The following is a 14,864-nucleotide window of genomic DNA, read 5'->3' as shown; positions in this document are numbered from 1 at the left end:
AGCACAAGCGAGTCTTGCCAACGTAGATGCGTCTACACAATGATTTCACGTGAATCTGGTCTTAGATTTTGAATCCAAGATTTACGATGTCCTCTGGCTCTCCTGGAGGAGCTTTTCCAAGCTACACTCCCTGCCTGTTTGTCTGCCCATATATATATCTGTCGACTCTCGAGGAGAAAAAGTGGAGGACCTACTCGTAACGGAGGGTACCTGCGGATCATTCCTATTCCACTGTAACAAATCACGCCATATACGGCTTAGGCTCGAAAACTCACCCCACAAAAGGCTTAGCGGCCATTTCGAACAAGTTTACAAAACTGATGATGGGACACACATTTAAAACAGAGAGGTACACAACATAAAATAGGTTGGTAGCTTAGACATAGCTGTCGCAACAATAGTCAATAACAAAAACAAAACTACAGCGCTACGCCGAGCCCCTGGGGGATGTGGTTCCCCTAAAGACGAGCACTACTCTACATAAAAAGGGAACAGGTGTGAATTCTCCTCTTGAACCAACGTACTCAAATCCCACCTTAATAATAATAATAATAAAAAAAAATGGCTGCAGCGTAGGTCACGCACACAACTGCAGCTGCTTAGCTCACAAACAACAACAGCACGTGGTGCAGCGTCTCGCCCTGACACAGAGAAGGGGAGAGAGTCATGTCACACGAGTGCTCAATGACGCGGACGAGATTGCCGGACGCAGAGCAAGCTTGCAAAAAGACGAAGAACCGTCGCAAAGACACGACGCTGTAAGCGAGAGGCAATGGTGGCACCACCATCTTTCCTGCGTGCGGCACACGCGTACCCACAGTGCTTGTGTGTGTGCGTTTGAAACTATCGGAGGTGCGCCATGTTCATCGGGCCTGCTGCGCTGCCTCCTTCTCGGCCTCTTCGAAACCTTCGATGAGGGTCTGTAGGATGAAGCGGATGGTGATCTTGTAGATGTTTTCTATATTGTCCGTGTAGCGATCACCCAGGGTGTCCGACACGGCAGCGAGGAAGGGTCCCTCGATGTGCTGCAACAACAAACGAAGTGTACATTCTATCAGAGCAGGGAAACTTATATGGGGGGGGGGGGGGGGGGGGGGGGGAGGATTGGTGGTCGAGTGTGCTGGCGAACGCAGCTGTGAGCACGTGATGCCAAAGCTTGTGCCGCAAAACCCAGAGATCCTCGGCTCAATCTCCACCCCTGCTTGCTTCAATCTGGATGAACATCGTACCGGCGTGCAGTCGTGTATCTTTATTGCGTGATGCCCGTTAAAGACGCCATGTTAGCAGTCATTCTGCACCGGATAAATGTTTCGTCTATTGTGGAGATATCAGAGGCTCATTGAGGCGGAAAGTCCTCCAGCAGTATAAGCATACAAACAATTAATTTACACGCACCCAGAAGTACTCCTTCTTGAAGCCCTTGATCTTGTAGTGAAGCCGTCCCGCGTTGTGCAGGTAGCTCATGAAGTAGTCGAGGTTGTCGAGGGCATTGATGCCCTCGTCGAGCGTGGTCATGACCACCGAGGCGTGCTGTGCCAGCTCCATACTCTCGCGTTGAGATTCCTTGGTGCGCAGTGCCTGGAACTTCTCGAACAGGTCCAGCAGGTCCTCCTTCTCCTGGAACAGTCTGCAGCAGAAACAAGGCGCCGCGGGCGGGAACATTCATTAGGACCACGCGGAGACCAAAGCCTGAGATCACGACAGGACATCAGAGAAGTCGAAAAAGACGCGTTCCTCCATTCAACAAAAACGTTAATAGCATCATGTCCGGACGACTAAATAAGGTCTTCGGCAGATATTATCGACAATTTCCTAAAAGGCACGTTAGAAAGGGTAGAAACGTCGCGCTGAAGGCGGAGCTTTCGTGTTCTCCTCCCCCTGAGTTTCTCGGCGCATTGTTATCTGAGGCCATCTATGCAGGACATTTGTGCCCATTTGGTAGGATTCCTGCGAGGTATATGATCAGGAATAAAACATGGTAGACGAAAGTTTTATTGAAAGTAAACTTTAAATGCGGCGTACTTGTACCTACAAACTTAAAATGCAGCACGCCTTTAGAGTCGGCAATGAATGGCGTCTGTCATCGTTTCTTTTATACACGCGGTACTTTCAGGAATATTCCAAACCAGAACACTTCGTCATAGCCGAGAGTCGTCTGGAACTTTCCAGAACAGCACAGATGAATAAAACGAAGATGTCGGCCGAGCGGGGTTCGAACCCTGTGCCTCCGCGTTACAGCCCCGCGAGTTGCCAAATCCACCACACGCGCGACAACATACCTTTCCAGCGCCTGTCATCCAGGCGTAAAATACTTAGTCACTGTGCTCTAAACACATGCGTGGCGTTTGATATTCCACACAATAGTGCCATTATGGCCAGACAACGTTCCTCGGATGGCCGCACGCAGAAAGCGAGCATTGGAATGGCGCGTACTGCCCTCACCTGACGAACATCTCGATGCCTGTGGGCTCCATAGCCCGGGCGATCGCCTTCCACGACTTGGAGATGCTGAAGATCTGCCTGGCCGTGAGCGGCTGACGCGGGTCCGGCGGCGGCGGGGGAGGGGGGTCGGCCACGGGGTCGGCTTCGGAGCCTCCGGTGCCGGAGTTGGAGCCCTTGCGGCCCTCCGAGCCCCGGACCAGCGAGGACAGAGTCTTGCTCAGGGTGCAGCCCATGCCCGAGAGGAGGAGGAACAGAGGCGGTGCCACCGGACACTGCGGCGGCACAACCAACTCCTCTTTAGCGATATTGGAGATGTGGCCAACCTAACAATGCACTAGGCTAGTGACATTAAGCGTTCCAAAAGAGGCACGTTCACAACCAAACCTATCTTGAGCACGAGAGTAAATGGCATTTGAGAAAAAACGAGCACTTTTTTGGCATGCTCATTTGAATCAAAGATGTGCATGCAAACTTGCGTAAAAACCAACCACGAGCATAAAAAAAAAGAACCTAGTGCGCTTAGCATTTGCTTGAGTTAAGTATGCCTGGAGCTGTACACCTGACGAAATTCCAAAAACTCGCGTACTTCCCATCCCCATCTTCTCAAACGACCCCTTTCCTGACAAAAATGAAACCACGACACTCAAAGCGTCACATTCTTGAAACTTGAAGGCTTTGGATCTCATATTTACTATTGAATTTAATACCCCCAAGTGAAATAAATGTTTCTGCATCTTCGAGTGCGGTGCACGGCACTAATTTAAGGTGGCCTCCCGAACAGATTAAAGCTGGTCGCATTCATAATTCAGCCTTTCACCGTACTCCCTTTTCCACGTTTGAACAGCCGAAAATGATAACAGCAGTGGCGTGCATTGAGGGACGGTATGCGGAACTTCAGAATATACGAGGCAAGCTCAATATGGGTACCTACAACACCACATCCCAATATCATATCTTCGAGGGTTGAAATTTTTGCTCTCCATCCTTAGAAAATTCAGGTGGGGGCTCTTGTTGACCCGAACAAAGGGTTGTTATTTGGGGGTTAGTGCCAATCTTAAACAAGTGGGTTGCAATGTGAGCCATCAGAGCTCAGTGTTTTGTCACGAGAAAGATTTCAAGCAACGACACAAACTCCAGCATATATTACAGCAAGAATGCAGAAAACGGCAGCATCTTTAGAAGTTTATGATTCCATTGGTAGAGCTGAAGATGGTACTGCAACCGTAAAGACACAGGTTTAGCTCATCCCTTTTGTTGTTTACCGCAGCAAGTGACAATAAGTTTTTGCAGTGCACGAGTTCAGAACAAGTCATGCCATAGGCTCTCACAAACAAACCTTAGCACGCGTTTTTTTTAAAGCAAGAAATGATTTATAACGGAACCCCGAATCCCAAAATTGTGTCCTTCCGTCCGTCCGTCTGTTTGACCGTCCGTGCATGTTCCGCTAAACTTTGAGGGAACATGGATGTCACGTCACCTATATACCAAGTGGGGAAGTTGACGCCACCTGGTCGATATGTAAATTCAGTTTCCGAGCTATATAGGGTGTTCCAAGTCACGAGGCACGATTTAAAATGGACCGTAAAAATCGACGCCTGCACGTAGCAATCTAAACTTTTCGTCAAAGGTGCATTCCACAGGTCGGCTTTTTCTTGTAAAATTACAAAGTGTAGTTAACTTTCTGTAAAAAAATAAGGCCAAAAAGCTTGCCAGGGTCAACGGCGGACGGCGACGCAGACGACCAAGTCGAGTAACGGGGCGCGTTTGACGCTGGTATTGATAGATGGCGCTACCTCCTTATCGAGACTGCTCGCGATACCATGGTTTATTAAAATGAACATAACCTTTTTGTAATGTACCTTTGGTTAAAAAATAAATGCGGACAATAAAAGCAAAACCTGAAGGAAAAAAAACGCGTTTGCACGACGGCATTTTTGCTATGGTGCCTGGAACGCGTCTCCGACTGGTGTCTTTATCGCGTCCAAAAAAGTGGTCCTTCGATTTCCAGCCGATGACGTCATAAAAGTGTCACGCTGTCATCGGTCGCAATCCTGGCGGTGTTCCAGCAGCTGGGGTGTATGTGGCAGGCGCCTGCTCTGCTGCAGGTCGCACTCTGGTGTGACAGTTCACGGAAGCTTCAGCAGCCAAAATTCGGGACGTCCTGACGACAGCGACACTCGCGTTCACTCATGCTTTTCTCCAGCATTTCTGCGACCAACCGCCAGGATCGCGACATCCGACAGCATGACACTTCGGCTTCTGTGACGTCTTTTTTTGCCACTTCGGGACCATGTTTGATGTATGGGCAGCATAGGACAGTAAACACATCATTCAGAGACGCGTTTCAGGCAACATACTTATACTGCCAACAGATTTCGTCTGTATGTCGTCTGCTTTCTTTCGCTGGTCGGCTACACCTTCCGACGCTGCTCCCGACGCCATCTATCAATACGCGCGCCAAATGCGCTCCAGAACTCAACTTGGTCGTTTACGTCGCCACCCGCCGTTGACCTAGGCAAGTTTGTTGGCCCTATTTTTTACAGAAAAGGAGCCACGCTTTGTAATTTTACAAGAAAAAAAAACGACCTCTGAAATACACCATTGACGAAAAGTTTAGATTGCTACGTGCAGGCATCGATTTTTACGGTTCATTTGAGATCGGGCATGGTGACTTGGGACACCCTATATTTAGGGGAAGAATTCACGTCTTGTGACCTAAACACCAAATTAGTTTCGCCGTTAAATTTGGCGAAAACATTGACGTACCGGGGCTTATCAACCAATTCAGTTTCCCCTCTAGTTATAGCAGAAACATGTATGTATCATTACCTAGACTTCAATCCAGTTTCCCCACCCCATTTAGCTGGGGATATCGAAGTTATGTGACCTGATGTCATGTGGCCTGCACAACAATTCAGTTTCTTCGCTCAATTTAGCGGATAAATATACGTCACATGACACACACGTTTCATGTCCCTATTCCTCCTCTTTCCCCCTCCTCCATCCTTCCACTCCCTTCTAGGATGTTATCCCCATCTGTTTCCTTTGTTCACGCTCCCTTTCATTCTCCCTTCTGCTCCCCCTACCTCCAACTCCCACCTTCCCCCTCTTTCTTCCCCTTCTTCCCCTCGCCTTCCATGCTGGTAACAAGACACCAACTCAGTTTCCCCGCTAATTTTAGTGGGGGAATTTACGTCACCATGACACACCAGCTACCTCTCCTCATCCCTTTCTACTTACTCTTCCCCTCTCTCCATCCCTCCCCCTTCTACAGTACTTCCCTCCCCATTTGCCTCCCTTTCCCTTCCACCCTCCTTAGTCACGTGACCCAACAAATCAGTTTCCTCAAAATTGGAAGAAAAAAAAAGAGGTTCTTCGCTCCAGAACCAACCGTTTCAAACACTTGAAATGATCGCTCCTAAATACTGCATTTTATGCATTTTATGAGCTCGCCCCCGAAACTTTTTTTGATCAATGAGTAAAACGTTTAATCGGTACCGTAATCAAACCGTTACCGTGTTCCGCGTACCGCACCACCGGAGGCTTTGAAGCACGCTTTTAAGCGCGCGCTCCGCGGTCACGGTATCACTCGGGCGCGCGCTTAAAAACATGCATCGAAGGCTCCGGTAGTGCGGTATACGCGGAACAGGGTAACGGTTTAGCTCAAAGTCTTTAAGAACGAGATATGCTAGAAAGAATTACGTCGTAAATAGTCTTTATCTGCAATAGACTTCGTGAATTCTGTCTTTATCTGCAAAAATGACTTCGTAAATATTGTTTATATCTGCAAACATGACTTCGTAAATATTGTCTTCATCTGGTATGTGGTATATGTGAGTGTCTTTTCTAAAATTTAATTGGTGGGGCTCTAATCTGCACACTTGGCGAAAAATGGCGGCGAGGAATTCTACAACCGTGATTGGCCGGCGTCATGGTCAAGAGCGGCACCGGCCAATCACGGCCGCCGTATTTTTTCGCCAAGTGTCCAGCTTAGAGGCTGCTGTAGAGCTACCTTTTCTGGTTAGCAGCTGAGCAGCTTCGCCGAATCATCTTCACACAACTTCCCTCGTGGATCTCTAGTTATCGGCATAATGAAAATGGTAGGGCGTCTCTCTCGGACGCCTAGCCTTCCGCACGCGCTTCGTGCCTTCCAACGTGCTTTGGCTGCGTGCGCGCGCGCTTGAGGTGCACGAGAAACCGAAGCATGGTCGAGGGTAGGAACTCCCGCTGGAGGCGGGACAATGGGAGCTTCCCTCTGCCGTTCTTACCTAGTCAGTGACTACGCAACTTTTGACAATATCGGAAGTGTTTCTTTTTTTTTACTTTCCTTTGGAAGTTAACGTCTAACTCTACCCAAATTAGGCATCCCGAAAGACTTTCTTTAATTAGCTAGACCTATTACGCTCTGCATCTCTTTTATTAATGCAGTTGATTATTTCAAACTCAAACTAATCCCCTCGTTTCTTCTTCTTTTTTGTTTTACGTCCGTTGTCAGCAGTGTGAACACCACGCCTGGTTTCCACAATCCACTCGACTCAGGTCTTGTGCGGACACCGGGGGTATACGAATGCATTGGGAGCATAATCTAATCTAGAAAGGTGCAACCAGCAAGAAACATTTAGACATTACGTTGCCTGGTGATAGTCACAAAAAATGCGGAGGGTATGAAACATTCGCTTAGACGGGCAAGGGAAGGAATCGTACTTTTTTTTTTTAATTTCTAGGCTAGGCGGCGCAAGCTACCGCCCGTAATAAAGGGTTTAGCCGTTAGTATCCATATATCAATCCATTCATTGATCTAAGGCAGGTGAAAGGGCGATTGCAGCGACACTTTTGGAAGCGCCCGCCGTCAATACGTCAGAGGACACGAACCTGGGTATAGGAGCCGGTGAGGAGCTCGGACCTCTATGCCCGCGCTGGCAGACTCCAGGGATTTGGTCCGATCCCGGTACCTTTTAGGGGTGGCCTCGGGAGGAGCACTGTTTCATCCTGCTGGTGGCTGCACAGAACACACGTGGCTTGTTAGGTCATAAATTAAACTTGTTCACACGTCCATGAGCACCAACGCTTTTTTTTTTATAAACGGCAATTTTAGCTTTACTCGCATGCAAGCAGTTATTCTTTAGAAGCCAGTGTGGCCACCCTGGGTAGAGAGCGGAAGGAATCACACTTATGGTTCTGTTTAGTTTCTGGGCTACGTGGCTCAAGCCGCCACTAAATGAAAAAGGGTTCAGCCGCATTCATCCATCCATTCATATAAAGGGAACAACAGTTAGCGTTCATCCATCCATGCATCCATTTTTTCGGCATGTCTGTCAGACACGGACCAGCAGCGATATAGCGGTGGCCGAAATTCCCTTCTAAAAACGTGTAAATTTTAATTTATCTATTTAATTAACCTCAAAGAGCCCTTTCGGACATTGTATGAGGGGCGAGTTACAAAGGTGGATACAATGCAATATAAAATAACGCATATAATACATAAGTCGTAGGAAATCAACAAAAGTATATCACGACTAATGATTACAATAGTATACACATGCCTAGCGAGAACAGAGAACAACAAGCAGAATATACTTCGCACACAAGATTCATTCCGGGATAATGTGGAAAATATATTTCACAAGAAGATTTGAAATTTGCTCTATCTGCAACTTTAACTATACACCGAGGTGAAGAGTTCCATTCTGAAATGTCAAGCTTTGACGGAGAGTTGCGAAATTGGTTACAATGAATTAAGCGAAGTTTGTGAGCATGATCATGTCTATCAAAAATGCGATGGGCTGCAAGTAATAAACGTTCTTTGAGAGAAACATTATAGTGATACATATTGTGAAAGAACATGAGAGGGGAGATCCTACGCCTGGTTTCTCATAGAGGTAAATGTGTTTGTTTCAGTGCCGAAACGCTCGTGTAAGGTGAATAGTCATGGAAAATGGATCGCGCCCCTTTGTTTTGAAGGCTCTCTAATGTAGTTTTCAAATAATCTTGATGAGGAGCCCATATGATGCTAGCATACTCCAGTTGCGACCTGACAAAAGATTTAAAAGCTAGCAGATGAGTTTCAGAACGTGCTAAAAACAGTTTCGGTCTAATAAACCCCAAGGAACGACTTGCCTTGCCCCCAACATAGTAAATATGATTCTGCCAAAAAACAGTATAGGAAATAAAAACGCTCAGGTGCTTATATTTATATACTTTTTCGATAGGGACACCAAAGATTGTGTATAATTGATTATAGTTTTCTTTGTCGACACGTTCATAAAGTTGGATTAATCTATTTTTGATACGCATCTTCTGCCACTTGTTACACCATGCCAGTCTAGATAATGAAAGTCCAGAATGAAAGAAGAAAAGAAAATGCCAACGTTGTGACAGTTTATAACATTATATAACACCTAAAATGTCCTTGCTGTAAAAAAAAGAAAAGAAACACCTTATTATTGTTGGTTAGACAGAAAAAAAATAGACGCGGTAGTTCTCTTGTCTCGCAAAAAAGTACACACACACACGCACAAACACACACACACAGACAAAAACACACACACACACACACAAACAGACACGCACACTGACACACACGGTAAGATTCCATGATTTGATTATAATACATGGGCTGTGTTGCAAACTTTACTCGATCAGACTCCGAAGTAAAGGTTTCGTACCTTGGCATATCAAAGTTACTCGTGCTTACTCGATGACGTCAGAACTCACGTTCCAGAAGCGGGTTGTTTACTCCGGAGTAATTACTCACGCTACCCTCCTCAAGGGGGGGGGGGGGGGAAGGGGGGGGGGGTAACGTCAGATAAAATTGAGTAAATACGTCACGTGATCTGTTCGCCGTCTGCTTTCTGCGCCTACAGCCATCCACAGCCATCAAAGCTCGCTTGCTCCGTTGGCTTTGGTCACGGACGTTCGAAATGACAAAGAATGAGGTGCAGCCATTTATTGTTGGCAATCAGGTCAGCTGAACACGGAAAAAAACAAGAACACGAAGGAAAGGACTGGACAATCACACAGCGGTGTGATTGTCCAGTCCTTTCCTTCGTGTTCTTGTTTTTTTCCGTGTTCAGCTGACCTGAATGCCAACAGTATGTACCAACTAACTTGACTAAAACCCGTAGTTATTGCGATTTGCTGTTTTCAACACAGGAATCGACTGCATCACATCCAGACCGTACACCTTCCCCGGGAACGTGCGTAAACAGGAGCTTCTCTGTGTCCTCGTCCTCGGCGTTGGAGGGAACTCCGTATTCTTACGTTCAAGGCTGAAAAAATTCGAACATAGAAAGCACTCTAAGAAAGTGGATGTATTTTTGTTTCCCTCACAGTGTGTGTAACGAGAGGACAACGCTTGTAAAGCAGGGGAGGCTTCGAAGATTTCTTGTATATGACCGGCCAACAACTCCTCTCCATCTCCTTCATCAGGAAATTTCCTCTAGCGGTTTGGAAGTTTTATTTGTGATTTTGCAATTATATTCACGTCAAAGGTTTGATGTCTAACTTAAAAGAGTAAGTAATTTTGATCTCAATATATAGGACAAAAGGAAGGTGAGCAAAAGGAGCTGGTAGAGCCACCTCAGAAAACACCGCATCGTCATTTATATGACCCTTTCTTAGAGTGCTTTCTCCATGATCAAAATATTTTCTGCTATTTTAGCAGAAAATATTTCTGCTATTTTCTGCCATCGCTGCTTTGTTTCCTTTTTGCCGTAGTCCAAGACGAAGACCATCCGCGTAGTATCCAGGGCTATGTTTCAAATCTTACCCGAGAAACCTGTCTCCTACGCCAGCGGGTAATACCACGCGACATCGCGAGTAAACGATCCGCGACTCGATTTTGGAACGGCCGGGATAATCACCTGGATACTACGTGGATTGGCTTCATCTTGGGCTACGACAAAAAGAAAACACAGCAGGAACGGCAGAATCTAGCAGACGATCTCTTTTCATTATGGAGAAAGCACTCGAAGGGACGATAATATTAATGACGACGCGGTGTTGTCTGAGGGGGCTCCACCAGCTCCTTTTGCTCCCTTTCCTTTTGGGCCGTATATTAAGATCAAAATTACTTGCTCATTTCAGTTAGACATCAAAAATTTGTTTTTATTAATCAGCGCGATCGCTGTAAATCTAGTCCAGGCGCCCCGAACGCATATGTTCCACGCATCGTAATTTGCACCGATAACGTTCTGCAGAAATTGCTTCCACACGGTATAGCGGGACAGCGCAGGGGCTTTCTTAACAGTGATATACAACTTACGTTCGCTTTGACGTGAATATGATTACAAAATCAAAAAAGAAAACTTTCAAACCGCTATAGGCAATTTTTTGGGGAGGAAGATGGGAAGGGGTTGTGACTGATCATATGCATGAAATCTTCGAAGAATTCACTGCTTTACAAGCGTTTTATCCTTTCATTACATACACTGTGGGGGAAACAACAATACTTCACATAATTTACTGCGTTCGAACACTTTCATCTTTGTACGTGAAAATACGGCATTTCCTCCAACGCCGAGGACATGGAGAAGCTCCTGTTTACGCTCGCACTCTGATAATAACAGCAGGTATATTGAAAGTAGTGAAAGCGCACAATAAAGACGAATACGAAGACGGAGAGGCAAACAGGACGAGCGCCTCTCCGTCTTCGTATTCGTCTTTATTGTGCGCTTTCACTACTTTCAACATGCATAACCAACTCGCCTGCATCGCCACATTAGTACAGCAGGTATACCTTTTGGGGAAAGCTGCACGGTCTGGATGGGATGCAGTCCATTCCTGCGTTGAAAGCCGCAGATCGCAATAACCACACATAAGTGGCGGAACTTCATTTACCGTCATTTCGAACGTCCGCCACCAAAGCCAACGAAGCAAGCGAGCTTTGACGGCTGCCGGCGCAGAAAGCAGACGACGAACGGATCACATGACGTATTTACTCGATTTGATCCGACGTTACCACCCGATCGAGGAGGGTAGCGTGAGTAATTACTCCGGAATAAACAACCCGCTTCTGGAACGCGTGTTCTGACGTCATCGAGTAAGCGCGAGTAAGTTTTGAAACGCTACGGTACGAAACCTTTACTCCGGAGTCGTATCGAGTAAATTTTGGAACACAGTCCAGGTGATTATCCCCGCCGTTCCAAAATCGAGTCTCTGATCGTTTACTAGCGAGTACACGTGGTATTACCCGCTGAAGTAGGAGACAGGTTACTGGGGTAAGGTTTGGAACATAACCATGGTTGAGGTTTGCTGAGCTCGACAAACCTTACAATGCGTTTGTTGGATTTTTTTAGTGCTTTTCTTGATGGAAGATTAACATTTTCTCGAGGATAGCCAAGTCTGAGCAGCGGTAAGATAAATCTTGGATACAGACTATTACATAAACTGTCAGAAGTAATAGCGATCGTTAAAATAACGTTTCCACTGTGTGCAAAAAAAAAAATAATTGCGAGCAGAAGTTTGGCGCGTTAGGATCAAAGCTTTTGCGAATATCCGTTAGGCAAAGTGTTATGTATTGCGTCTCTAACCATTGGGCATTCCTTTAGCCTCGTTTACATGAAAGCGACTTCAGCGCATCGACTCCACTCGTTCTTCGAACGAAGCCGAAGCGGCAGCGTTTACATGAATGCGCACCAAGCTCTACGCGAAGGTGGCGCCATGCCGTGTCAAAGCTTGAAGTTATGCAGTTCCGGCACCAGCCGCACCACGTTTTCCGGTGCATCGCAATGGAGGCCACAGTGGTGGAGGTCTTTCGACGCGTTCAGTGAACGTAAGGATCGTGCCCGCTGTCTTCGGTGCTGTGGAAGAAGTTACGAGACGAAAGAAACATCAAAACCCAAGCGTTTAGGGCTCCAGGCCGGCCGCCGGGTCACTCTGGGCCAGAGGCGACGTGTGTGCGCACGCTTTGAGGACGCCTTCGCGCTTCGCCGCGCCAGACCTCGCCGATCGCGAGTCGCGACCGGTAGACCTCGAGGCATCCAGCATTGAGTTCTACCCTCTATCCTCCCAATCCAAAGAAATCAGAACTCGGCGTCTTCCTGACGTCACCGCAATACTTTTGCAAAAAGCAGACGACTTGCCCTCCGCATTGAGATGCAACCGGAAGTACACCACCCTTCACTCTTCTGCACCGGTGCAGGAGGTGCAAATAGACCGTACGACCCTGTTGGTGGTTAGTTCCGTGACGGAGTCCTCTTCTGAGTTCCTCTCTGTGTTGGGCAAGCGTAAATTGGTCGATGAATTCTAAGTTTTTTTTGTTTGTTTTTTGTTGGTTATCATTCTTTCCTGCTCAGTAGCTGCTGCCTACATGTTACGCCATTGTTCCGCTATTGTTTCGTATAGTACAACTCTTACCGGGAACCAAAACGTGGTTTGCGGTATGCTTATGGTGCCAGGAACGCGTCATCCAACTACCGTGTTTACCGCGTCCCAAAATATGAGTCCCTCGTTTTTCTCTTGATGACGTCACAAAGGTGCCGCGTTGTCGCCCGCAGCGATCCTCGCGGTGTCACAGTAGCAGACGGTGCTCTGCTGCAGTAGCAGACGGTGTTCTGCTGCAGTAGCAGACGGTGTTCTGCTCCGGGCCGCTCTGCGAGCTTGACAGACCATGCAAGTTTTGGCAGCCAGGAGTTGGGACGCCGCGTCAATAGGAACAGTCGCGTTCGCCTTTTGACGCTGTACTTCCGCCCCAGTCGGTAGGGTCCTGACGTCCGACAACGCGACACGCGTCGACTTCGCTGACGTCGTTTGTTGCCGCTTCGGGAGCACTTTTGACTCACAGGTCGGGACAGGACGCTTAACACACAAGTCTCTAGAAAGATTTAAGGAAGTGTTTTTGCACATCCGATATGGTGCGATTTGGCCCTCCGGTACGAACTGCGCATGTGCGAGTCTTCTGCGGTGGCGCATGCGCAGTTCGTACCGGAGGGCCCACTGTATCGTATCGGATGTGCAAAAAACGGTTCCCTAAAATTCTCTTCTAAGACGCGTTCCCGGTACCGTACTGCATTACAAGTCAATATAACACCAAAAAGATATCAGAAATGTTTTCTTTTAAACTTTCTGGCAAGATCACAATTACTGATTCGAAAAAAAAAAAAAGAAAGAGTGGAAGTCGGGTAGGAGTGTTAGGGAGGCTCCTCAGAAGTCAAGGCAAAGGGAGGTAAAGGAGATAAAGGCGAGTGAAAGTGGCATTGACAGCGGAAAGAAAGACGGCCGACAGGACATAGCGGAGGCAGAGAATAAGCGAACAGAATGATGAAAAAGAGCCATTTTGCGAGAGACGAAGAAAGTAACCGAAGAAGGACGCCTGCATGATGAAATGCTTAGAAGACGTGGTTTGAGCAATATAACGAATAAGGAGGACAGAAGCATAAACAGAAAAAAAGAATAACAGGGAATGCAGTTTTTGCGACGAAGGATGTAATATAAAATTCAGAATAAAAATCAACGTAACAACCGCTGCCAAAAAAAAAAAAAAAAAGCTCCAGCACGAATACTGTAGGAAAGGATTGAATGCACATATAAGAGCGTTTTATAAAGTTAATACTCGGTGGCCTAATTTTGTTTCTAGATTTCATTTCAATTGCTTTATTTTTGTCTTGGTATTTGTGTCCTTTGGAATAACGAATAGAGGAAACCACTAGCACGACCCTCTAAATACTCTACTGCCTCTAATCGTTAATTAAAAATCGTTCCCACTGTAGCGTGCGCTAATCAAGCCAAATGACGCAAGGATGTTAAACACGGCAGAGTTAGGTTATGGACAATAATTACGAGCCATAATTACAGTCACCCAATCGTTGCTCGTCAGCTTCGCATAGGCTGTTCGCGGAAGGCTTTAGCTGTCTGTGCGTTTCTGCTATAAAAAGGGAGTGTTTCACGCTCCTGACGAACATACACAGCCATAATTTTTTTTCCCATGAGCAAACAACTGCCAACACGTCCAAACAAGCCGTTGGTTTTAGCCGCCCAGCCTTGCAGTTCATCGGAGTTTGTTTACCTTTTGCTTCAAGGGAGGGTTCTTTTTTTGTTTGACTCGAACTGTTCCCAGTGTCATCTCTCAACAGCATGTAGACGAAAGAGAGCGTTGTGTTCTTTGTATTTTACATAGAAATACATAATCGGCGTAAAATTGTCAGCATGCCAACATTCACAGCGTTCCGAATATTTTGTTATTAGCTAATGCACGACTTTAACAAATGTATGGTGCCTCATCACTTCAACGCGGACTCTTTTAAAATATTTTGTTCGTTAAATGTATCAATGAACGGAACTGCCTTTCCACGGATGCTGTAAATAGCGAAAATGTGTGTAATGTTATTGATAAAATTTTTAATACCTAACTGTGCTCGTGATCTTAAAATGCCTACCGAACTGTTAATAAATAAGAACTGAAATGTTTTCACCCAATAAATTTA

General features: G+C 46.5%; 1 protein-coding gene and 1 pseudogene across 1 annotated transcript; both read right to left on the bottom strand.

Moving 5' to 3' along the window:
* Positions 1-770: 770 nt before the first annotated feature.
* LOC121833885 (neuroglobin-like) lies at positions 771-7,378 on the bottom strand. The gene is made up of 4 exons (XM_042287593.1): positions 7,315-7,378; positions 2,443-2,714; positions 1,396-1,627; positions 771-1,025 (listed from the first exon to the last, which is right to left on the bottom strand). Exons 2-4 carry the CDS (start codon positions 2,673-2,675, stop codon positions 864-866), a joined length of 627 nt encoding a protein of 208 aa, XP_042143527.1. The 5' UTR covers positions 2,676-2,714; positions 7,315-7,378; the 3' UTR covers positions 771-863.
* A 689-nt stretch (positions 7,379-8,067) lies between these two features.
* On the bottom strand, positions 8,068-12,850 carry LOC121834754 (annotated as a pseudogene).
* Between the last annotated feature and the right edge of the window lie 2,014 nt (positions 12,851-14,864).

This window comes from Ixodes scapularis, unplaced genomic scaffold (genome assembly GCF_016920785.2).
Source record: "Ixodes scapularis isolate PalLabHiFi unplaced genomic scaffold, ASM1692078v2 PGA_scaffold10__122_contigs__length_95168666, whole genome shotgun sequence".
NCBI lineage: Eukaryota > Metazoa > Arthropoda > Arachnida > Ixodida > Ixodidae > Ixodes > Ixodes scapularis.
The sequence above is the reverse complement of the archived record's forward strand: the minus strand, read 5'-3'. Positions and strand labels throughout refer to the sequence as shown.

Bases quoted from the DNA above. Each gene is read 5' to 3' on its own strand.
- LOC121833885 (XM_042287593.1), bottom strand. From the start codon at position 2,675: ATGGGCTGCACCCTGAGCAAGACTCTGTCCTCGCTGGTCCGGGGCTCG. The intron at 1,628-2,442 runs GTGAGGGCAGTA...TTTCTGCTGCAG, and splicing joins GGCATCGAGATGTTCGTCAG to ACTGTTCCAGGAGAAGGAGG. The intron at 1,026-1,395 runs GTGCGTGTAAAT...TTGTTGTTGCAG, and splicing joins TCAAGAAGGAGTACTTCTGG to CACATCGAGGGACCCTTCCT.